The 21,516-nt window shown below is 41.3% G+C and overlaps 1 protein-coding gene across 2 annotated transcripts in view; it reads right to left on the reverse strand.

Moving 5' to 3' along the window:
* Positions 1 to 19,955, reverse strand: part of LOC136825813 (putative methyltransferase DDB_G0268948) — a 28,027-nt gene extending 8,072 nt beyond the window's left edge. The window contains exons 1-4 of one of the 2 annotated variants that reach the window (XM_067082757.1): positions 19,826 to 19,955; positions 16,629 to 16,763; positions 5,688 to 5,848; positions 4,132 to 4,256 (exon numbers count right to left, since the gene is read on the reverse strand). In XM_067082757.1, the coding sequence (XP_066938858.1) occupies positions 4,132 to 4,256; positions 5,688 to 5,848; positions 16,629 to 16,763; positions 19,826 to 19,828 (424 nt within the window). In that variant the 5' untranslated portion in view covers positions 19,829 to 19,955. Of the gene's footprint in view, positions 1 to 4,131; positions 4,257 to 5,687; positions 5,849 to 16,628; positions 16,764 to 19,720 lie in introns of both variants that reach the window. The other variant, XM_067082758.1, reaches the window with a different exon arrangement.
* Positions 19,956 to 21,516: the final 1,561 nt, after the last annotated feature.

Raw genomic sequence — 21,516 nt, forward strand, 5'->3', positions numbered from 1 at the left:
ACCTTTTACACACACAAACATAAAATAGTCTGGCATGTATTTAACAGTCTTTCCCCTCTCTCTCTATACATCAGACAATGCTGGATTTACTACTTTTTCTTTTCCCCTACCTCATCAAAAATCCCAGCCTGTGGGTTATGACACTTAAACTATGTTAACGACCAGTCAACAGCTGGTTCCAAGCCTGGAGAAAATTGGGTGAGTTGAGTTTGAAAGTAATGGCACAAGAAATTGTAAAAAAACAACAGCCCCAAACCTGAATGAGTCCTCAAAACAAAATGGTCCAAAGAGAATGTGGATATTCGCTATATTCAAGAAGTATGGTATAAGTATCCACCCGTAATGACGGGAAATATAAATTCTGGTGGAGCAGTAGTGAGAGAAGACAAAATGAAGCAGGCATACTGTCAAGGAAGAAACAACAGAAGATGTGATAGAAATGGAGTACAGTGAACCCTCGCTACTTCGCGGTTCGACTATCGCGGATTCACGACTTCGCAGATTTTTTCCATTACGTATGTATATTATAAGAGAAAATATATAGCGGATTTTCCGGAAATTTCAAAAATAGTCGCGATATATGAAGACCCAAATATTTCATTAATTCCATTAATAATTATTAATATCTGCTAGTACTGTTGGTTCATTGCATTATGACATATAATTCAGTACAAAATGAAATTAAACAAAAAGAGAATGTGATCATACGATAATTCATTATAGTACTAGTAAAATTAAACTGAACATGAAACGCTAATCAGATGCAGTCTGACATTGTCATATTTGAATGGTGTAAGGCTGCTGATGGCTACATATATACTAATTATAAAATACAAGTGTAATGAATGTGCATCTTTTCCATTAATCTTTTGTACTGCATCCAATAATATTGTTTGTTGCAAAAATCACATCTTGAATAAACCTATACTACTACAACAAAAAAAGCATAAAGTAGCGTAAAGTATATTTGAATTTGAAACTAGCATGTAAGATGGGTTGTGATTGGTTCCATTGGTGATAGATGACGAATCAGCTCCCAAGTTTTGTAATCTCGCCTGTGATTGGTGTTTTTGACCGTTTCTCCGACCCGCAGCAGCTTCCTTGTCTCTGACCCGCAGCATCTTCTCGGCCACTTCGTTTCCCGCTCTCTCGGTAGATAGATGCTGTTTACATTACCAGTGCTGTGCGTGACAGTGTGTGTTTGAAGTTGAACTTTTTTTAACTTTGTTTAACCCCTACAATGGCTCCTGCGTTCTGCTTCAGCTAAGGCTGGTACTGAGCCTAAATGCCAACGGAAAATGATGACGATTGCTGAGAAGGTGACACTTCGATATGTTGAAGGAAGGGAGAAGTCACGCAGCCGTGGCCCGCCATTTTGGAGTGAACGAATCCACCGTTCGCTACATTAAGAAGGATGAGGCGAAGATTAGGAAGACGGCTGCCATCACCTTTTAGCAAGTCAGCAAAGCGAGTTGTTACGGTCGTAATAAAACGATCGTCCGTATGGAAGGTGCTTTGTCAATCTGGATTGCCGACTGCGGAAGAAGACAATAGCCTTGGATACTAACACCATCCGAACCAAGGCTTTGAGGTTGTATGAGAATTTCGCGGCAAAGGAACCTCAAGATGATGGCGACCACGCTGAAGAAGAAGAGGAAGACGACGAAGATGATGTAGATGAACCTCAAGCAGGACATCCACTGATTCCCAGCCTCAGACACGACGTTTTACCCCAGCAAAGGATGGTTCGCCAAGTTTCAGAAACGCCGCCTGAAAAGCGTTTCCCTGCATGGCGAGGCTGCTTCCGCTGACACGGTCGCTGCTGAAACTTACGCGAATGAGACGTTCAAGAATATTATCGCTGAAGGTGGATACAAGCCCGAACAAGTCTTTAATATGGACGAGAGGTTTGTTTTGGAAGAGAATGCCATCCCGAACTTTCCTGTTCAAAGAAGAAGCCAAAGCCTCTGGCTTTAAAGCATTCGAAGATCGTGTTACCCTCGTGGTGTGTGGCAATGCTGCGGGATTTTTGCTAAAGCCAGGGCTTATTTATAAGTCGAAAAACCCTCGTGCTTTGAAAAATAAAAATAAGAATCTCCTTCCCGTGTATTGGATGCATAATCCAAAAGCATGGATTACGAAGATGCTGACCTCCAACTGGTTCCACTAGTGTTTTATCCCACAAGTCAGTAAATATCTCTTAGAGAAGGGCTTGCCATTTAAGATCCTTCTCCTGTTGATAACGCTGGTGGACACGCGACTGATCTTTCGCATGAGGGCATTCAGGTTGAGTTCCTGCCACCCAACACAACGCCTTAATTCAACCGATGGACCAGGGGTTATCAGGGCGTTCAAGGCCCTCTACACGAAGAATACCTTGGCGGACCTCGTTGCGTGTGTGGATGCCGCCCAAGAAGATGAGGATGAAACATTCAATTTGAAGGCGTACTGGTGGCAGTACACACTGCCACGTGCCTTCAGAACATCCAGAAGGCACTGCAAGAAATGAAACCTGCTACCGTTAACGCGAGCTGGAGGAAGTTGTGGTCCGAGATTGTTTACGACGACGAGGGATTTACGCCTGCCGAGATTCAACACTCTGCAGTACGGAAATCTGTGCAGTTGGCTGCGATAATTGGAGGTGACAGGTTTGGCGACATGACGACGGAAGACGTTGACGAGTTGTTGGACTGCCATTCCCAGCCGCTAACTGACGCAGACCTCGAAGACCTGACAAAATCAGCCAGTGAGGAAGAAAATGAACCACAGGAAGAGACCCAAGAAGTTGTCGAAGAAACAGGCTTAACATTAGAACGGCTTGCCAAGCTCTGCAACCTAGCGAAGGAGCTGAAAGAATTGTCACAAGAATGGGACGAGGATATGGTTCGTTCTCTGCAGTTCTGCAACAAAATCGATGAAGACATGACTCCTACAGGATGCTCTTCGATCAAAAAAGAAGCAGCGGCAGCAACTTCTGATCACAATGTTCTTCCAGCCTCGCAAAAAGAGCCAGTTCCTCCTGCTACTATGCCTTCGGAAGAAATTGAAGAAGTGTCCCAAGAAGAAGTTGAAGAGGTGTCCCAGGAAAAGACACCTCAGTCTGAAGAGACGTAAAATACAATCATTGGCTGCACAGTAGAAGACATCATCAGCTTCATCATCATCATTTCTACTGTGCAGCAAATTCATTGCCATCATCATTCAAGTTTTTCTTCAACTTCTTTCATGGTGGGTACAGTAACAATCTTTATTTCTTTATATACTTTAATATTCTAACATTTTAATATTAGTGCCTGTTTTAGATTAGGTACTGTACATGCATTAAGTGTTCTGTACATTAAAGGGTGGTTTGTTAACAGTACATACGAGGAGGGCTTTATTGTAACTTCCAACTCTATCGTGGTGAGTAAAATACTGTACAATTGTACAGTACGCACCATAACAATCTTTCTATTTTTTATGTTAACTTACTGTTTTATTGCTTATCATTTGTGCCTGTGTACTGTATGTACGTATTGTAGATATCTGTACATTACTGTAAAGGGTGGTTTGTTAACAGTACTATGTAAAGGGAGGGTTTTAAAAGTCTGAATACATGTTAAATAAATACTGTAAATATGGTGTCCCTACTTCGCGGATTTTCAGCTATTGCGGCCAGTTCTGGAACCTATCTACCGTGATAAACAAGGGTTCACTGTATGTAGATGAAAGAATAATAAAGATTAAGACGATCTTCTGACAACAGGAAATGCATGTGTTATTGGTGCCCAGAGTTAGATTGGCTACTGATAGCATGAGTACCTAGACTAGATGGGAATTCACGTAAAAAGTGAACAAGATAAAAAAAAAAACTCATTTCACGGCTAACCCTACAAAGGAAAAATCTGATATAAAACTTAATGATGATGACAAAATGCTTTCTCAAAACCATCATTTAACATTAAAAATTAACATTAAACATGCATAACACCACATACACGTTCATACTAAAGAGTGCACACTCAATATGAAATGTGTAACACCACATAATCTACTTAAACTTTATGTTATAATCAAAGTAAAACATTTTCAAAAACCAGTTAGGTTAAAAATAAATTTTTAGGGGAACACAAAAAGGAACAATGCTCTTACCTGGTACAAGAATCCTATCAACTTCTTTGTAAAATGCGGGCATATCAAACCAATGGCATGCCTGGCTGGATGTCACGAGTTGTACACTGTTTTCTTTGAAAGGAAGTGCTTCTGCACCACTAACCCTGAAAAAAAAAAAAAAGGTTTGGTACATCTTGAAATAAAAGATCTGATATACAGGTAATATCACATCCCGCAGTTCCACAAAAATGATCTTAAAATGACAAATCACAACTGTAATAGCCACTTAAACTATTAACTGATAAGGTGGCAGTGTCAAAATGTAATGGACATACCATTTTTACAGGCAGCAACTGCCTGAGTAGCAAAAACTATATAAACACATTTGCTCCTGACCAAACACTTATCAATCCAAATCTAATTGTATGCTATCCATATTCACATCATGTGAACTGAACTTACAACTATGTTTAACTTACACAATGCACTACCTTAATTAACTGGGGAACAAGGACAGTAGAATGAAAAAGCGAAATTCACACAACCCGAGAGTAAACAATGAAAACTGATAAAATGCTAAAATACTTCAGCTTCATTAGATAAGCAGCAAATGTAATAAGCACGTATAAGTATGAATTGGCAATAGAAATCAAGCAAAATTTTGTATATAAGACTTTAGTAGGACCTAAACCTTACTCTATGGCTTACTAGTCCATCATCTGTCTAGCAAGGAAAAAAAACAGCCTTGGCAGTAAAAACCTTTCAATAACCCCCAATCAGTCTTCTCACTGATTTGAATTTTGATTATTCAAAAGAAATTTTGTAATATTTCACAACGCTATCATCATCTTGCGTTGCCATGCTACTACAGTCAACACTCTACTGCAGTTTCATATAGCGCTTAGAATAGGCAATTCTTCATTGCTGGGATACAAAACAAAGTTAGAACTACAGGCAGTCCCTGGTTTACGACGGGTCCGGCTTACGAAGTTCTGAGGTTACGACACTTTTCAAATATATTCATCAGAAATTATTTCCCCGTTTACGACGCATGTTCTGGGGTTACGGGGTTACGATGCGTCGTACGCCAATCCGATGGAGGAAATATGGCTCTAAACGGCAGAATAATAAAAATTTGGAGGTTTTTTGATGAAAAACTCAATAAAAATGCAGTTTACATCGTTTTCAATACTGTACACCCAAAGCATTAAAAGTAAAGTTTTCTTAGGATTTTTGACGATTTTTGACGATTTTTCGGTTTATGATGATTTTCGGTTTACGACGCAGCGGAAAACAGAACCCCCGTTGTAAACCGGGGACTGCCTGTATACCAATTTTCTAGTGTAGCACAAGAAAAACTACTAAAATACTTCCCAACATACAAAATGCATTGCCACTGATGTGAACACCAAACCAGCAAAAAATTAACAGAGGGGGGAGTAAACAGGAAGACGAGACAGGTAAATAAAGCAGGTACATACCCTCTATTTTCTTTTCCTCTTTGTAAATTTCAGCTTGAAACTTAGTGCTATATGAATGTTCGTTAAGATTCACAGAAATATAACCAATTAATTCTTTTGGAGGCAGCAACTTACTTGAAAGAAACCTTTGGATTAGATAAATTCTTGGTGGCTTCAGAAACCTGTGCTTCTGATATGTCAAGGCCTGTAACATTCCCAAAATAAGGAGCCAACACCTCTGTACTCTGGCCTGCACCACATCCTACATCAACAGCAGCATCCAAAGTTCCCGAGTACTGAGCAAGATAAGATGAAACCAAAGTAAGTAATACTACAACAACATGAAAATCCAGTATATTACAGTGGACCCCTGCCTATTTGAGGTTCCAGATTTGCGGCTTCATCAATTCGCGGATTTTTCTGTGGAACATATACGCATTATTCGCGGAAAATTTGCCTATTCGCGGTATTTTTCATAGAGAAATATTCGCTAATTACTGTATTTTCATATCATTTTCATGATTAAATGCATTTTTTGTGACGAAACATGATATTTTTATGATAAAATAAAGTTTTGTACATACTTACCCGGCAGATATATACTTAGCTATAGTCTCCGACGTTCCCGACAGAAATTCAAATTTCGCGGCACACGCGACAGGTAGGTCAGGTGATCTACCATACCCGCGCTGGGTGGCGGGAATAGGAACCATTCCCGTTTTCATGTCAGATTTTCTCTTCCACCTGTCTCCTGAGGGGAGGCTGGGCGGGCCGTGTCGTATATATCTGCCGGGTAAGTATGTACAAAACTTTATTTTATCATAAAAATATCATTTTTGTACATGCAACTTACCCGTCAGATATATACTTAGCTGATTGGCACCCTTGGAGGAGGGCAAGAGACAGCTAAGAACTAAAAAACGGGAAAACAACATATGTTGTAGGAATAAACAAAAACCATGGTTCTTACCTGATTGGGCAGAAGACTTCATGGATACTGTCTATGAGTCTGCATGCCTCAAGAGCTTCAGCGAGGAAGTGACCTAAGACTGACAGCCCTTCTGGATCATATCAATGGGGAAAAAACCCACTTACATGACAGAGCCTGTTATGGATCGTGTCAATGGGGATTAACCCACTTACAAGACAGAGCCCTCTACCTGAATCATATCAATGGGGGCTATCCCTCTTACATGACAGAGCTAGGTAATAAAAATACAAGGAGCTAACAACCAAACCGACCACCTGACCAAGCCTAACCTTGTTAGTAATACGAGATGAAAAAGAGAGAGAGACCTTCAACACTCTTTTTCAACCGACCATAAAAAACACAACAAACAATTAAAAATAACACTAAATTAAATAGGATTAGCTTCAGCTCCTTGACCCAGCACCGAATCCGCGGATACGTAAGCTCCTAGAGAGAAGCACTTCTCATATGTCACACGAACATCTCTCAAATAATGAGAAGCAAACACTGAGTTACATCTCCAGTATGTAGAGTCCACAATAGACTGGAGGGACCAAGACTTGTGGAAAGCTAGAGAAGTAGCTATGGCTCTCACCTCATGAGCATTAACTCTTAGGAGCTGAAAATGTTCGTCTTTACATGAAAGATGAGCCTCTTTGATAATATCCTTAATGAAGAAAGCCTGTGCATTCTTGGAAATTGCTCTTGAAGGATCCTTGACAGAGCACCAAAGACTTTCAGTGTTACCTCTGAGCTGTTTCTTTCTCTCCAAATAATGTTTAAGACTTCTTACTGGACATAGTGTGTGTTCCAGCTCCTGTCCTGAAAGATCGGAGAGTCCTTTGACCTCAAAACTCCTAGGCCAAGGTTTTGAAGGGTTCTCATTCTTTGCTAAGAAGAGAGGCTGAAAGGAGCAGATTGCAGAGTCCTTCTTAAAGCCTACAGAACCTTCCAAAGCTTGTAATTCGCTCACTCTTTTGGCAGAAGCAAGAGCGAAAAGAAACAGCGATTTCCTGGTTAAATCCCTGAAAGAGGCAGATCGAGGAGGCTCAAACTTGTTAGACATTAAGAACTTTAGGACCACGTCCAAATTCCAGCTGGGAGGTCTAGGGGACTTATTTTTAGAAGTTTCAAAAGACCTTATAAGGTCGTGAAGGTCTTTATTATCCGAGATGTTCAGACCTCTGTGTCTAAAGACTGAAGACAGCATGCTCCTATACCCTTTATGGTGGAAACCGCCAGGTTACATTGCTCCCTAAGGTATAGAAGGAAATCCGCAATCTCCATTACAGAGGTACTGGAAGAGGAAACTTTCTTAGATCGGCACCATCTCCTAAAGACTTCCCACTTCGACTGGTAGAGGCGCAAGGTAGAAGATCTTCTGGCTCTGGCGATAGCCCCCCGCAGCCTTGTGCGAAAATCCCTTCGCTCTAACCAGTCCTTCGACAGTCTGAAGGCAGCTAGGTTTAGAGCGGGAAGGTTCTTGTGATATCTGTCGAAGTGGGGCTGTTTGAGAAGATCGCTCCTGAGAGGAGCGACCTGGGAAAGTCTATCATCCATTCCAGTACCTCTGTGAACCAGTCTCTGGATGGCCAAAAGGGAGCGATCAGGGTGAGCTTGGTGCCCTTTGACGAAACGAACTTCCTTATTACTTCCCCTATTATCTTGAACGGGGGAAAAGCGTAGCCGTCTAGACCGTCCCAATCTAGGAGAAGGCCGTCTATAGCTACTGCTCTGGGGTCCGAGATTGGAGAGCAGTAGTTCTCCAACGTCTTGTTCCAATGGGTTGCGAAGAGGTCTATATGAGGTCTCCCCACAGGAACCACAGCCTTCGCAAACCTCCTGATGAAGGGACCATTCCGTGGGAAGAACTTGGTCTTTCCTGCTGAGAAGATCCGCTCTCACATTTCCTTTCTCCCTGAACAAATCTGGTGAGGAGAACGATGTTTCTCTCCCCGCCCACAACAGAAGGTTCCTTGCTGCAAGGTACAGGAGAAGGAATGAGTCCCTCCTTGCTTCCTGATATAAGCCAGGGCTGTGGTGTTGTCGGAATTGACTAGAACTACTGATCCCTTGACCAGAAGTTCGAATCTGGCAAGAGCTAGATGAATGGCTACCAGCTCTTTCATGTTGATGTGCCAGGCCCTCTGATCCGTGTCCCAGGTGCCTGACACTTCTTCGAGCCTAGTGTCGCTCCCCAACCCGACTCCACGCGTCTGAGAACAACACTAGGCGAGGGCTCGGCGGTTGTAGAGGAATTCCTAGACCCAGCTTCTTTGGGTCTAACCACCACCGGAGATGTTCCTTTACTTGAGATGATATGTGGAAGGAATCCGACAAGTCTTGGGACTTCCGATCCCAAGAATCTTTCAGGAAGAACTGTAGAGGTCTGAGGTGAAGCCTTCCCAGAGAAACGAACTGTTCCAGCGAGGAAATGGTCCCCAGCAGACTCATCCATTCCTCGCTTGAAGAACTGTCTTTCTCTAGAAAGTCTGTCACCTTTTGAAGGCAGCGTTCCCTTCTTTCCAGGGGGGGAAACGCTCGAAAACCCCGAGAATCCATCCGAATCCCCAGGTAGACAATTTCCTGCTGAGGAATCATCTGAGACTTCTCGAGGTTTACAAGAAGTCCTAGAGATTGGACCAGGTTTAAAGTCCGAGAAAGGTCCTCCAGACAACGGTTCTTCGAACTGGACCGAATTAGCCAGTCGTCGAGATACAAGGAAATCCTCACCCCCTCCAAGTGCAACCAGTGAGCTACATTCTTGAGAATGGTCGTGAACACTTGGGGAGCTGTGGAGAGTCCGAAGCACAGAGCCCTGAACTGAAAGGTTCTGCCGTCTACCATGAACCTTAGGAACTTCCTGGAGGAGGGATGGATGGGAACGTGGAAGTAAGCATCCTGAAGGTCCAGGGATACCATCCAATCTCCTTGCCGAAGAGACGACAGAACTGAAGACGTCATCTCCATAGAGAACTTCTTCTTTCTGACGAAAGAGTTCAGGAGCTCACGTCCAAGACCGGTCTCCACCCTCCCGAGGATTTTGGCACAAGAAAAAGACGGTTGTAAAATCCCGGGGAGTGAAGATCTTGCACCGGTTCTATGGCAGACTTTTCTAGCATTTGTTCGACGGCTAGAAGGGCTTGCCTCCGCACAGGATCCTTGTATCTCGCCGATAACTCCCTCGGAGTTGATGTCAAGGAGGTTTCGAAAAGAAGGGAATGAGGTACCCCTTCCTCAAAACAGAGAGGGACCAATCGTCCGCCCCTTCTGTGCCCAGGCTTCGGCGAACTTGAGAAGTCTGGCACCTACTGGAGTCTGGAGGACTTGATTTTCACTTGGACTTCCTGGAAGGGAGTCCTGAAGGCCTGGATCTTCTCTCAGGTCTACGCCTCCTAATAGACCTGGATCCACGAAAGGGCTCCTGAAAGGGGGGCTTATCCTTCTTAACAATAGGAGCAGCAGGTCTCATCCTCTTCGACGACTGAGCCAGCAGGTCCTGAGAAGCCTTCTCAGACAAAGAACGAGAGACTTCCTTCACAGTCTCTTGTGGGAAAAGATGGCTAGATAGAGGAGCGTACAAGAGGGAAGACCTCTGGGAAGGAGAGACCGATTTGGAGAGGAAAGCACTGAATACTGACCTCTTCTTAAGCAGGCCAGAGCCGAACAGGGAAGCGATCTCCATCGAGCCGTCCTTCACAGCTTTGTCCAGGCAAGACAACACACTGCTGAGGTCCTCCATACTGACTGAATCCTCCTCAAGACTTCTCTTGGCTAAGGCCCCAAGAGACCAGTCCATGAAGTTGAACACTTCCAGCACACGGAAAAGGCCCTTGAGGAAATGGTCCAGTTCACAAAGTCCCCAAGAAGCCTTGGCCGAATTAAGGGAGAGCCTTCTGGAAGAATCCACCAGCGAAGAAAAGTCTGAGCCAGCAGAAGAGGGGAGAGCTAACCCCATTGGCTCCCTAGTCTCGTACCACATTCCCGCTCTTCCCGAAAGCCTAGAGGGAGGCAAGGAGAAGACAGTCTTGCCTGCATCCTTCTTCGAAGAGAGCCACTCTCCGAAACCTTTAAGTGCTTTCTTCATGGAGATCGTAGGACGCATCTTAACAAGAGAGGAAGATTTCGAAGCCTTGGTGCTCGAGAGCATAGAACCAGGAGAAGGAGGAGAAGCAGGCTTGAGGGAATCTCCATACTCCTGGACTAGAAGAGCTGTCAACCTCTTGTAATCGGAAATTGTGATATCCTTAGGGGATTCGTCCTCCGATAACGCCTCCAGGCCAGAAGGAGGAGGAGAACGTCTAGAAGTAGAGGGGCATTTGTCAGAAGAAGAGCGCCTAGAAGGAGAGGAGCCTTTGTCCACTGGAGAACGATGATCCGGAGAGAAGCGCCTACAAGCTGACTGGCGCCTGACAGAAGAAGCAGCTCGAACTGAAGAGGAGCCCTTGCTGGGAGGGCGCCTAACAGACGAAAAGGAGGCTGGAGAGGAACTTCTACGAGGCGAACGAGCAGGGCGTTTGACTGAGGAGAAAGTATCTCCAACAGGAGAAGACCGACGACGGCGATGGCGCGGCGCCTGGGAGAGGCGCTATTCGGAGACGAAGAGCGCCGAGGAGAGAAGCGCCTACCAGGAGAGGAGCGCCTACCAGGAGAAGAGCGCCTAACAGGAGAGTAGCGCCTACAAGGAGAGGAGCGCCTGGACGGAGAGGAGCGCCTGCAAGGAGAGGAGCGCCTACCAGGAGAGGAGAGCCTGGAAGGAGAGGAGCGCCTGTTGCTGGAGGGGCGCTTAACAGGAGAAGAACGCTTCACAAAAGACGACTTGCTAGGAGAAGAAAGTCTCTTGGAGGACTTGATCGGAAGAGAGGCATCCTTCCGACGAGAGGAGCTCTTTGATAAAGAGCCAGCAAGAGCAGCGAGTTGAGCCTGGAGGCCTACCAGGATCTGCTTGGTGGAATCCTGAACACCAGAAGAAGAGGAGGAAGATCTACGAGTTCTCTTCTTGAAACAGAGAGCCTTCAGGAAGCGCTCAGGGCTAGAGTCCAGGCGTCTCCTCTAGGAGCCTTCCAAGTCCTCTTCAAAGGACGCGATTCCTCAGCCGAACTCCAACCACGTTTAGGAGACGAAGAAGCAGAAGAAGAGAAACACTTCTTTAAGATCCCTTTTCTACGGCGATCTAAGGCAGCCTGGGACGCGACAACAGGCGCTGCCGAAGGGACGCCTGACCGTTGGGAGCACTCTTCATCCCCCTTGCGGCTGTCGACATTCCTCCTCCACTGGGTCTGGGAGTTTGGAAGAGGTCTAGGCCTAGGAGCGATGCGGAGCCGGTCAGACGCCCCCTCCACTACACTGGGGACACTACACAAATCACTATCACTTCTCACTTTCTTTTCCTCCATAGCTCGCATCTGCAACTGCATCTTGCGGATCGTAGCCTTCATAGCAGCCATCTCCGACGACGAATCCACAGGTTCGACGAAGGGTGAAGGAGCTGAAACAACTGGAGTGACAGGAGAATCTGGAAGAGTGTTAGGATCTAAATCTACCTCCTTGAAAGAGACCTACTAGCGCTTCTAGAAGAAGCCTTCCTAACTCTGTCCTTCTCCAACTTGCGCATAAGAGTTTAACGCCTTCCATTCCAGTTCAGTGAGATTCTCACATTCAACACACGTGTTCTCAAAAGAGCATTCATTCTCCTACACCTAGAACATACAGAATGAGGATCTACCAAGCTTTGGTAGTCTCACCTTACAATCAGACCTCACACACACACTAAAACACCGTGCAACACTCTGATCAGACATTCTAAAAGAAAATACCAAAGCCGAAATAAAAAACAGTCCACAAAAGCGTATGCCAAGCCAAAGATCCAATACGTCACCAAAGGTCAGTCCAAAATAATCCTCAGCAAGCGAAAAATGAAAATCAAAGCAGAAGGAACCAACAACAGATGTTGCCGGAACCAGCGACAGAGAAAATCTGACATGAAAACGGAATGGTTCCTATTCCCGCCACCCAGCGGGCGGGTATGGTAGATCACCTGACCTACCTGTCGCGTGTGCCGCGCGAAATTTGAATTTCTGTCGGGAACGCCGGAGACTATAGCTAAGTATATATCTGACGGGTAAGTTGCATGTACAAAATATTAAAATACTCAGGTATCAGCATTTTTAGTGGTGTCAAGCATTTGCGGATTTTAGCTATTCGCGGGGGGTTGTGGTTCACATCCCCCGCGAATACCGGGGGTCAACTGTATATTTCATAAAAATGTTATTTTTCACAAAAAACGTACTTTCAGTGATCAGATCCTAAAACAGAACATAAACTGCTGAATTATTATAAATCCAGATGAGTTCACTTTCAACAGGATCAAGAATAAAAGACACTGACATGCTAATAAATCTTCCATTTCACAAATTGCTCATTCATGAACAGAGAAAACATGGAGACAACGTGTACAGTATAGAAGAATACATAAGAAAGGAAAAAGATTGATAACCAGCTATCAAATGCATACATACATGAGCAAACTGAATGGAAACTTACAGAAAATGGAGGAAATTCTGAAGGGGTCACATAACAAGAAGCTGAGATTATTGGCTGTAGTGCATCGGGAAGATCATAATACAGTATTACAAATGAAGAAGCTGCTCAGATATTGTTCCAAAGAGGGTTAACAGACTGATATTATGGTGATCATGATGATCAGGGCATGAGACGAGGAGACAGGAGCTGTCTGCGAAGTAGAAACAGGAGTGGAAAGACAACAGACAGTAGGAAGACCAAAAAAGTCAAGGAGCAGACATGCCTGAATATATGGACTAGGTGGAAATTCAGGCAGAAATTGCATAATCTAGGAGAGCGGAGAGAACTCATTTACAGGCTCATCATCATGGTAAAACATTAATAATGACAATTTTTCCTACTCCCTTTCACCCAGGACATGTGGTTTTACGTGTACACTGGCACCCTGATGCAAAACATCTAAACCTTCAGCATTTCTGTCATAATACCATGTAGTTTTTACATTGTTAAACTTTTTCTTGTCTTTTTGAAGCAAACACCAGTTGAGAAAGAAGCCAGAAAGTTACAGCAAAGAGGCGTGGCATTACAGCCTCTTTTCAACTTACATGCCTCAACAGTCAAAATGCTGACAGAAAGACAGTTTCAGTTACACGATAATGAAAACGAAAGGTCTTTCCTTCTGGAGACTGTGACTTAATGTCACAACAAAAGAAAATGGTTGCTGATGCTATTTTAACCAAGACAAAGCACTACAAACAACTGTCCAGTTACGGAGATGCTAGCAATACACCTGGAAGTTCAGGCAAGTATCATGCGATGAAAAGTGGGATAATTCAAACTCCAGAGCACCAAACAGGTGGCAGGTAACAGGCCAAGCTCTGGGGGCCACTAATTCTGAGAACCAATACTATACCAACGTGTAGCATATGCAGAGTTGATGTTTGGTCATACTGTAATACTAAGGACAGAAAATGAACTGATGTCGATGAACAAGGACCTACTTCATGCCAATACTTATGATCAATGACATGAGACTAAACACTGATGATAAGCTGCTAATGCAGACTGATGACATTGGAATAAGGACAACTGCTGTGCTGATACTGAGATTGTCAATAAACCAAACTGAATGTCAGTACTGAAATGACGGTCAAATTCTTTTAGAAGCAATTTGTCATTTGAACTGTTATCTATTTAAAACAAATTTGAAGTAATTTGAACATTTCAAAATATCATAAAAAATTATGATAAATGATAAATAAAATGCCATCAATAAGAAGACCATATGAATACCTAATGTTTCCTTGCCTGTCTCAAAATAGAGCTGCACGTCTCAGTCAATTACAGAAAGCAACTGTCTCCACTCAAGATGGGCATTAGAGAATGTTATTACAGACAAATAGTTCAACCAGAACACAGGCCTGAAGGGTCTGTTCTTATACACAGGATTTTCTTAAAAATTGAATCAGTGGATAATCTGTACAGGTATTAGTTTCCAATACTTGACATATGTTGTTGGCTGAAAGTTGGACAGTCACTAGATGGTTCAGCTAGTTGAACTGCCAAAAACAGGTTTTGACGTAGGAAAAACCTATTTTTGGTAGCCGCCATAAATCTTCAAAGAGTTACATTCTCACGGTCTCCCCAGGGTTCCATAAGACAGATCAACCAATTACAATGAATTCTCTTATACTTGGTCTTGGCCAGAACAGTGCTTACTGGCACCGTGATACAACATAAAGGACTCAGCGACTACCTTGACTCTACATCTCACCCACACAGATGTGACAACAGCATATGTTTAATTATAAGTGTTGTTCTGAATTCTCTGCATTCAGGGAATGGATCTTGTGGGTTACTGATCAAATATACAAAGGTCGTACAAGTATGACCAATTTGAAGACCAGGTAATATTCGTTCAATCCAACATTTGGCTTAATCTGTTTTATAATGTTGTGAGTCATTATTCCATAATGTCTGCCAATTACTAAAGATGATGGGTTTATGAGATACTGTAATATCAAACTACTGAGCGTAGCAAGTATATCTGATACTTATAGTCATAGGAATTACAGCCTTGCTTTTCAGCATCCTCATTGCAGGGACCCAACATATACAACCATTTATACTGGTTTCATAGAATTTATGGCATTAAAACTTTTTTGAACAAGTGGATTATAGGACAATAATTCTGAAGAGCTTGTAAAGCACTTCTAGTCACTAAAAAATTAAACATTTCTGTGGTGGCAAGTTTTTAAGAATCTAACTGCTGACCAAACTGCACGCAATTCTGTGAAAATGAGATGCATTATGGGGTAACAAAAACCAGCTCTTTTCACTTGATGATACTATTACAAAGACTACATCAGAGAAAGATTAGGATCTGTCTTTATAAACTGCATAATGTGGCTATTATGTCTGGCATGCTCTATTGTATGTTGTTTATGATGGTCAAGGATACATGCACAATTTTTGGACAGATGACGCAAGTGTGTACAAACTAACTTTAAACACAATCCGAGAAGAGGAGAATTATAGTGATGGAGGAAGTGTTTTTACATTTAGAGACTCAAAAATTCTGTTAACTCTGATAAAGAATGCAGGTAGATGACTGTCTATAAAAGTCTCCTTACTAATGAAAAGTATTTAGTTGGTGAGTCAGTATGGCTACTAAATTACAATAAGAAGAGAAAGGAGGCTTGCCAATTTAAACTTGGGTTGAATTCGGGAGGACTCTCATACTACAGTAGTGATTCTAAGTCCTGCATTGTAAACTTAATTTAAGATTTTTAATTCCAAGTCTGGTGCTCAGCTATGTACAGTATTTTGATTTCATAGTCTAATACAGTTAGAGCAGTTGCTTTGAACAGTATGATGGTTGATCTGTCCATTCTAAAAGTTGTATGTTAAAATTTATTTCATAAGGTTTAATTAATTTCCACTTTCAGCTGTTATGTATGAAATATGTGCTTTCCAGTTCAAGTATATGTCAAAGATTAAAACTAAGAACTTTACACTTTGGCTGATACTATAGCAGAAAGTTTCTCATTTTCAGTTCGTCATACGTCTTTTCCCATCTATCTCGACATAACATGACTGATTTAGTCTTTTCTGAAATTTTACAAGTCTTTTCCCATCTACCTTGACATAACATGACTGCTTTAGTCTTTCCTGAAATTTTACAGTCTTGAAATAAAGACAAAAGCTCAGGGTCTATTATCTTTCCTTCCACTTTTCCTGCAAGCGCTTCTGAAGCACAGGCATCTACTTTTGTGAAGACAATGTTAAGAATTAATTGGTCATGTTGTAAGCTTGAAGTGGTGTAGAATACAAGAGAAATGTAATAAAATTAAATGCATCATCACCACCATGTTTTTACGTCAGGTTTTCCCTGCACGAGGTTAGACACCCACATCTTAAGACAGTATTAGTATTAATAGTTACACCTCTTTGGAATCTCTTCCATACAAACTATCCTCTTAAGTTAATACAATTATTGCAATCACAACATACATAAATACAATGGACAAGACAGGTGGACGAGTATATTTACGATAAAAATCCTTGAAGTAATTATAACTTACCCCTTCTTTCAAGAAAGAAACAACATGTTCAATAAGACTTGTTGGAGGCTGTGGTCTAAATTTTGCATAAGCTGCTGCATGAGCTGTGCCTTCAAAGAATCTATTAGCCATGATTAACCTAGTGGATAGAAGAACCTGTAGAAGAAATTTTCACATCAATTACAGTATTTTAAATGGACATGACTCTTGAAACCTCAAAACATATTTTGGATGAATACTGCATATGGTTTGCATCTAAACAAACACAGACATTTGTTCTTTCGTCAATCAGAGAGGTTACATGTGATTTACATATACATCATCTGATACAACTGAATCGTTCATGATGACGGTAAATGTCGTAAATGTTACCCAAGTTGAAAGATGCCGAAAAATAAATTTTTCACTGAAAAGTTACCATCATCATATAATTTTTAAGTGGGCTCTGTGAAATAAGTTCTCTCCTCTGCCCTGTACTCTTTCTGCCAGAGCGCATATCCAGACTAGATCATTATCTATCCATTTACCTGTGTTTCCCCTACCCTTCTAACAGGTCTTTATGTTGCTACTTCCATTTCTACTAATTTTTCTGACCAACTATTCCTCATCACTTCCCATCAAACATCCAAACCAGTTCAATTTTTGAGACTTCACTCTATTCTCCAGCCTCTGGCAGCAAATTCCTCAAATGAATATATGTTGTATACAAATTATAATTATAACAATGATTTTCAAGTACAGTCTGTCAAACAACTTGAGAGAAAAGCAATTTGATCCAAATATACTCTTCTGGAAACAAAAAATCTTACAGAAATGTATCTCAATGACAGTCTAGTTCTCAGTAAGAAGGTACCTTGAAGATAAAACTGATGGTGATTAGCATGCTAGCTGTGGAGATGCTGCACTACTCATAATGATACATACCCATTAGAATACCTCTGAATGGTTTTAACTGAGTTTTCACAAGGCTTAAGAACTTGCCCAGATGCACATAGGTAAGGGTGTAAAACGCAGCTTCTGCCAGGAATGATCGTGACAGTTCTTTTAAATTTGACTGCTTTACTCAAGTCTGAAGCCTATCCAGTTCTTTTCTTTGTGCGCCCTGAAATTCAACTAAGCTCTATAAATACTTTTTTCCCACTAATAAAGTACAATAGTTCTTGTTTTATTAAATGCCTGTGATACCATTTATATTTGGTACATTTGATATTGTTAAAATTACACTTTTCCTACAAAAAGATATATTTCCAATATTTTAACAGTAAGTTACACTCTCCATTCATCACCATATATTCTTCTGCTGGTATTAATATAGCAACATCTTGATAATTAGCAGTATTTCGTCATTTGGGCAGTTGCCAAGTGGCAAACGACACTACCACTGCAATGAAGGATGGTGCACAAAAGTAAAGTAAGGACTTGCAAGTACTTTTCAGGCAGTGTTTACTCGTACGTGACTATGTGCCTAACATTTTGTAAATACACTATTTACCATTCATAATAGGTAACTGATTAGCCCCAACCAGAATCAGCTCCCAACATAAAATTAGTGTTTGTTTCTATACAAACCAAACATGCCAAGGGCAAAGACTCCATTCTTATCAGTCTAACTTTACTGATGGGCCTATTCTACACAGTAATACTATAATGCAAACTGCGGTTCACTAGAGCAATCTGAAATACAAAGCCTATGAACTTTATACCTGTATAATAATCAACAATGATTATTAATGAAATATATGATCATAACCTAACCTAAGGCACTGCGTTCTACCTGGCTAAGGGGGGCTTCACCAACCCTGTAATGTCCTTAACCTTGGCTAGAAGGTGTCATTCATGAACAGTACTTACAAGGCTTTGTTCTACTGAAACCTTCACTAGCCTGTCTTAAACTAGTGGGTCACGTCATGTTAAAGATCAAACCAAAAGGTATATTTCTAGGCTACCAGTATATCAGCAATGATAATCTGCAATGGAAGTCATGACAAAGAAAAGCCAATTATTTTTGAATAAGACTATGATATTTTAATTCACAGCTAAAGGCATTAACGCAATTACGCTTTTGTGTTTTACCCTCCTCCTATATCCAATAATTATGGAGGGCCCAGAGGAAAACTAAGGTTTTGGGGTGGGGGAATAATTCAGCGACAGCTGAAGCTCGCTAAGTGCGAGTACTCATTATATGAATGCATAGGTTCGCGTTGGAACCACTAAAGTTTTAGGGTTGGGGAACCAAAACCAAGTGGAATGCACCTGTCAGAAAGTTAGAAAGAGCATAAATCAAAAAATTATCAGTCTGAAGAAAATAGAGTTCACATTTAGGCTATCAAGAGCAACAATCACCACAACTTTCCCTGAGCTAGCATAACCTAGCCTAGGACACTAGGTCCTCACTAGTTAAAAAAAAAAAAAAGGTCCGTAAGCACTTTATAATTGAGTATGTGTTAGATATGCCTATCACCTGCCCAATTTGGCCAATGTCCAAGAACTAACAGAACTAACACCTTCTAAGTAGTAAAACACTAGCTCCGAGCGGAAGCTTAGTCCAAGTTTCCGACGTCCAGTGTTACTTGGGTGGGGCGGGGGGGCAAAGCCCTCTGGCAAGGTCAGGGTACGGCACCATAAGTTAGGTAAGGTCTGGACACGGCATTCTAGGAAAGGTTAGGCTTGTTTTCATCGGTGGAACCTGTGTCCATCATTCTCAACTGGTCGCCACCACTAAAACATATAGCCGAGGCCTGTAGGCCTAAGGAAGAGTGAAAAATGTCAATCTGAGCAACTGGAATACTAAAAATGTTTTTAAAAGTTTTAATATGCGAATATGATGTAGCCTAAGCCTTTTCATCATTCCATCAGTAGCCTAAAAACCTAAGTATTCATCTGCCTACTTAAAAAAACCGCAAAAATGGCACAGGATAGGCCTAGGGTAATTTGACTAGGCCTATTAGGCTACTAATATTAAATTAGGTCAAATATGGCCTATATTGGGATATATGCTTAATATGTCTGAGTAAAATAAAGCAGAAGTATTAATTTGTCACCTGAAATTAAACAACCAGCCGAATATGATCGACTCTACGCCTACGTAAAAAATAAAATAACTCTAGGCCTACCGAGGGTTATTTTGTCGAAGTAATGAAAACCTAACGAGTCTCCTCGGCCAGTTCTTGACAGACTGATATCAATAAACGGGGTTTTTTTAACAGTAATCTGATTACCATATTTGTTCGACGCAGGTTTTTATCTCAGCTCCTCCAAGTTCTGAAGTGGTTTGTTTACATGTATCAGCTGGGGCGGGTTCAGGTTGCGTTTGTCGCGAACGGAAAACAGTTTTCCTCTGCACGTTGGTTATTAGCTGCTATAAAAACCAAGTTCGAAAGATTAAGAACATGTAATTTTGCATATGCATGCTATAAAATTTTTACTTGATTGGTAAAACCAGTGCCAATAAACAAAATAACACCGAATATCAGCGAGAACGGAAAACAGTTTTCCTCTGCACGTTGGCTATTAGTTGCTATATAAACCAGGTTCGAAAAATACAGACCATGCACTTTTGCATATGCCTGTTATAAAATTTTCATTTAATTGGTAAAACCAGTGCCAAGAAACAAAATAATACCGAAATAGGTAAACCCACTCCCAATAAACAAAATAATACCGAAATAGAGGTCAATATTGCATGTAAGGAACCATTACTTGCAACACACCTGGCTGCTACCAGTTGCTAGAAAAACCAGGATCGAGAGATAAAGACCATGCAGTTTTGCATGTATCTAAGTAATTTACATTTCATTTGTAAATACCATTGCAAATGAACAAAATAATACCGAAAGTATGGGGCAATATTGCATGTAAGGAACAGTTGCTTGCAACACACCCTGCTTATACAAGATGGAAATCCCATCACTCATAGGTTATAAAATAAAAAATATATATATTTAAAGCACTCAGGTGCCATTTTCTTATACACTTGAACAAATAATCAGCTAATTCATCTGGAAATTGAGTATCAAAATACTATGGGAGGTGTGTAAGTATGTATACTCGTTCGTACAAAGCAAAAATTTATTTAGAAAATTCCAAATTTTACGCAAGCGATGCAGTTGGAGGCGTCCACATACATCTTGATGATTTAACTGATAATGCCGAGTAAAAATATGATCCTCTGATGATTCAGTAATCAAGAATAGCGTGATGCTTTTCTTGAGTTTTTCATAAAAAACCTGATGCAAGAAAAGACTAGCAAGAGTTAACAGTAAACACGTGAAAGTTTCCAGTATCTGAGTAAGTGGCTACTGACTATTAATAACCAGTTTTGACAATTACACTTGATTATCAAAACTTGAGTTCATGAAGACTTATTTCGAATCCATCACTCATGTCCAAAATGCTAGACTATGTGGTCTTCGAACAACTGGTTACTTAACAGCACATGGCCAATGTTTTGCCGGATAGCCAGTCGGCATTTAAACAATACTTTGGTTTGTTGGAAAATATGGAGGAAGGCAAACACAATATACTGGCTTTACTTGACCTTAATGCAGCTTTTGATACAGTTGTGATTGAACTATCTCTAAAAGATTTACCGCACTTTGAAAGTTTGGAAGACTACATCAAAAGGAGTACGCTAAAGGAAGTGTGTTAGATCTAATTAAATTTTGTATATATACATGGAGATTGTCAAATCCACTCCACATAAGTAGGGTTAAATTCAAAGTGAATGATGTTTTTGCTGGTGTTAAATAATAGGTAGCACTGAAAACTATAATTCAATATAAATGAAACTGAATTTACGTTAGCGGGAAAGAAAAATAAGTTCTACGATAAAGTTCAGGCGATTAATAATAATAATCTGGATGACTGTTCCATTAGGATGAGCAAACATAATAATAAGCTGCAAAATATA

This window comes from Macrobrachium rosenbergii, chromosome 39, assembly GCF_040412425.1.
Source record: "Macrobrachium rosenbergii isolate ZJJX-2024 chromosome 39, ASM4041242v1, whole genome shotgun sequence".
NCBI classification, from domain to species: Eukaryota; Metazoa; Arthropoda; class Malacostraca; order Decapoda; family Palaemonidae; genus Macrobrachium; species Macrobrachium rosenbergii.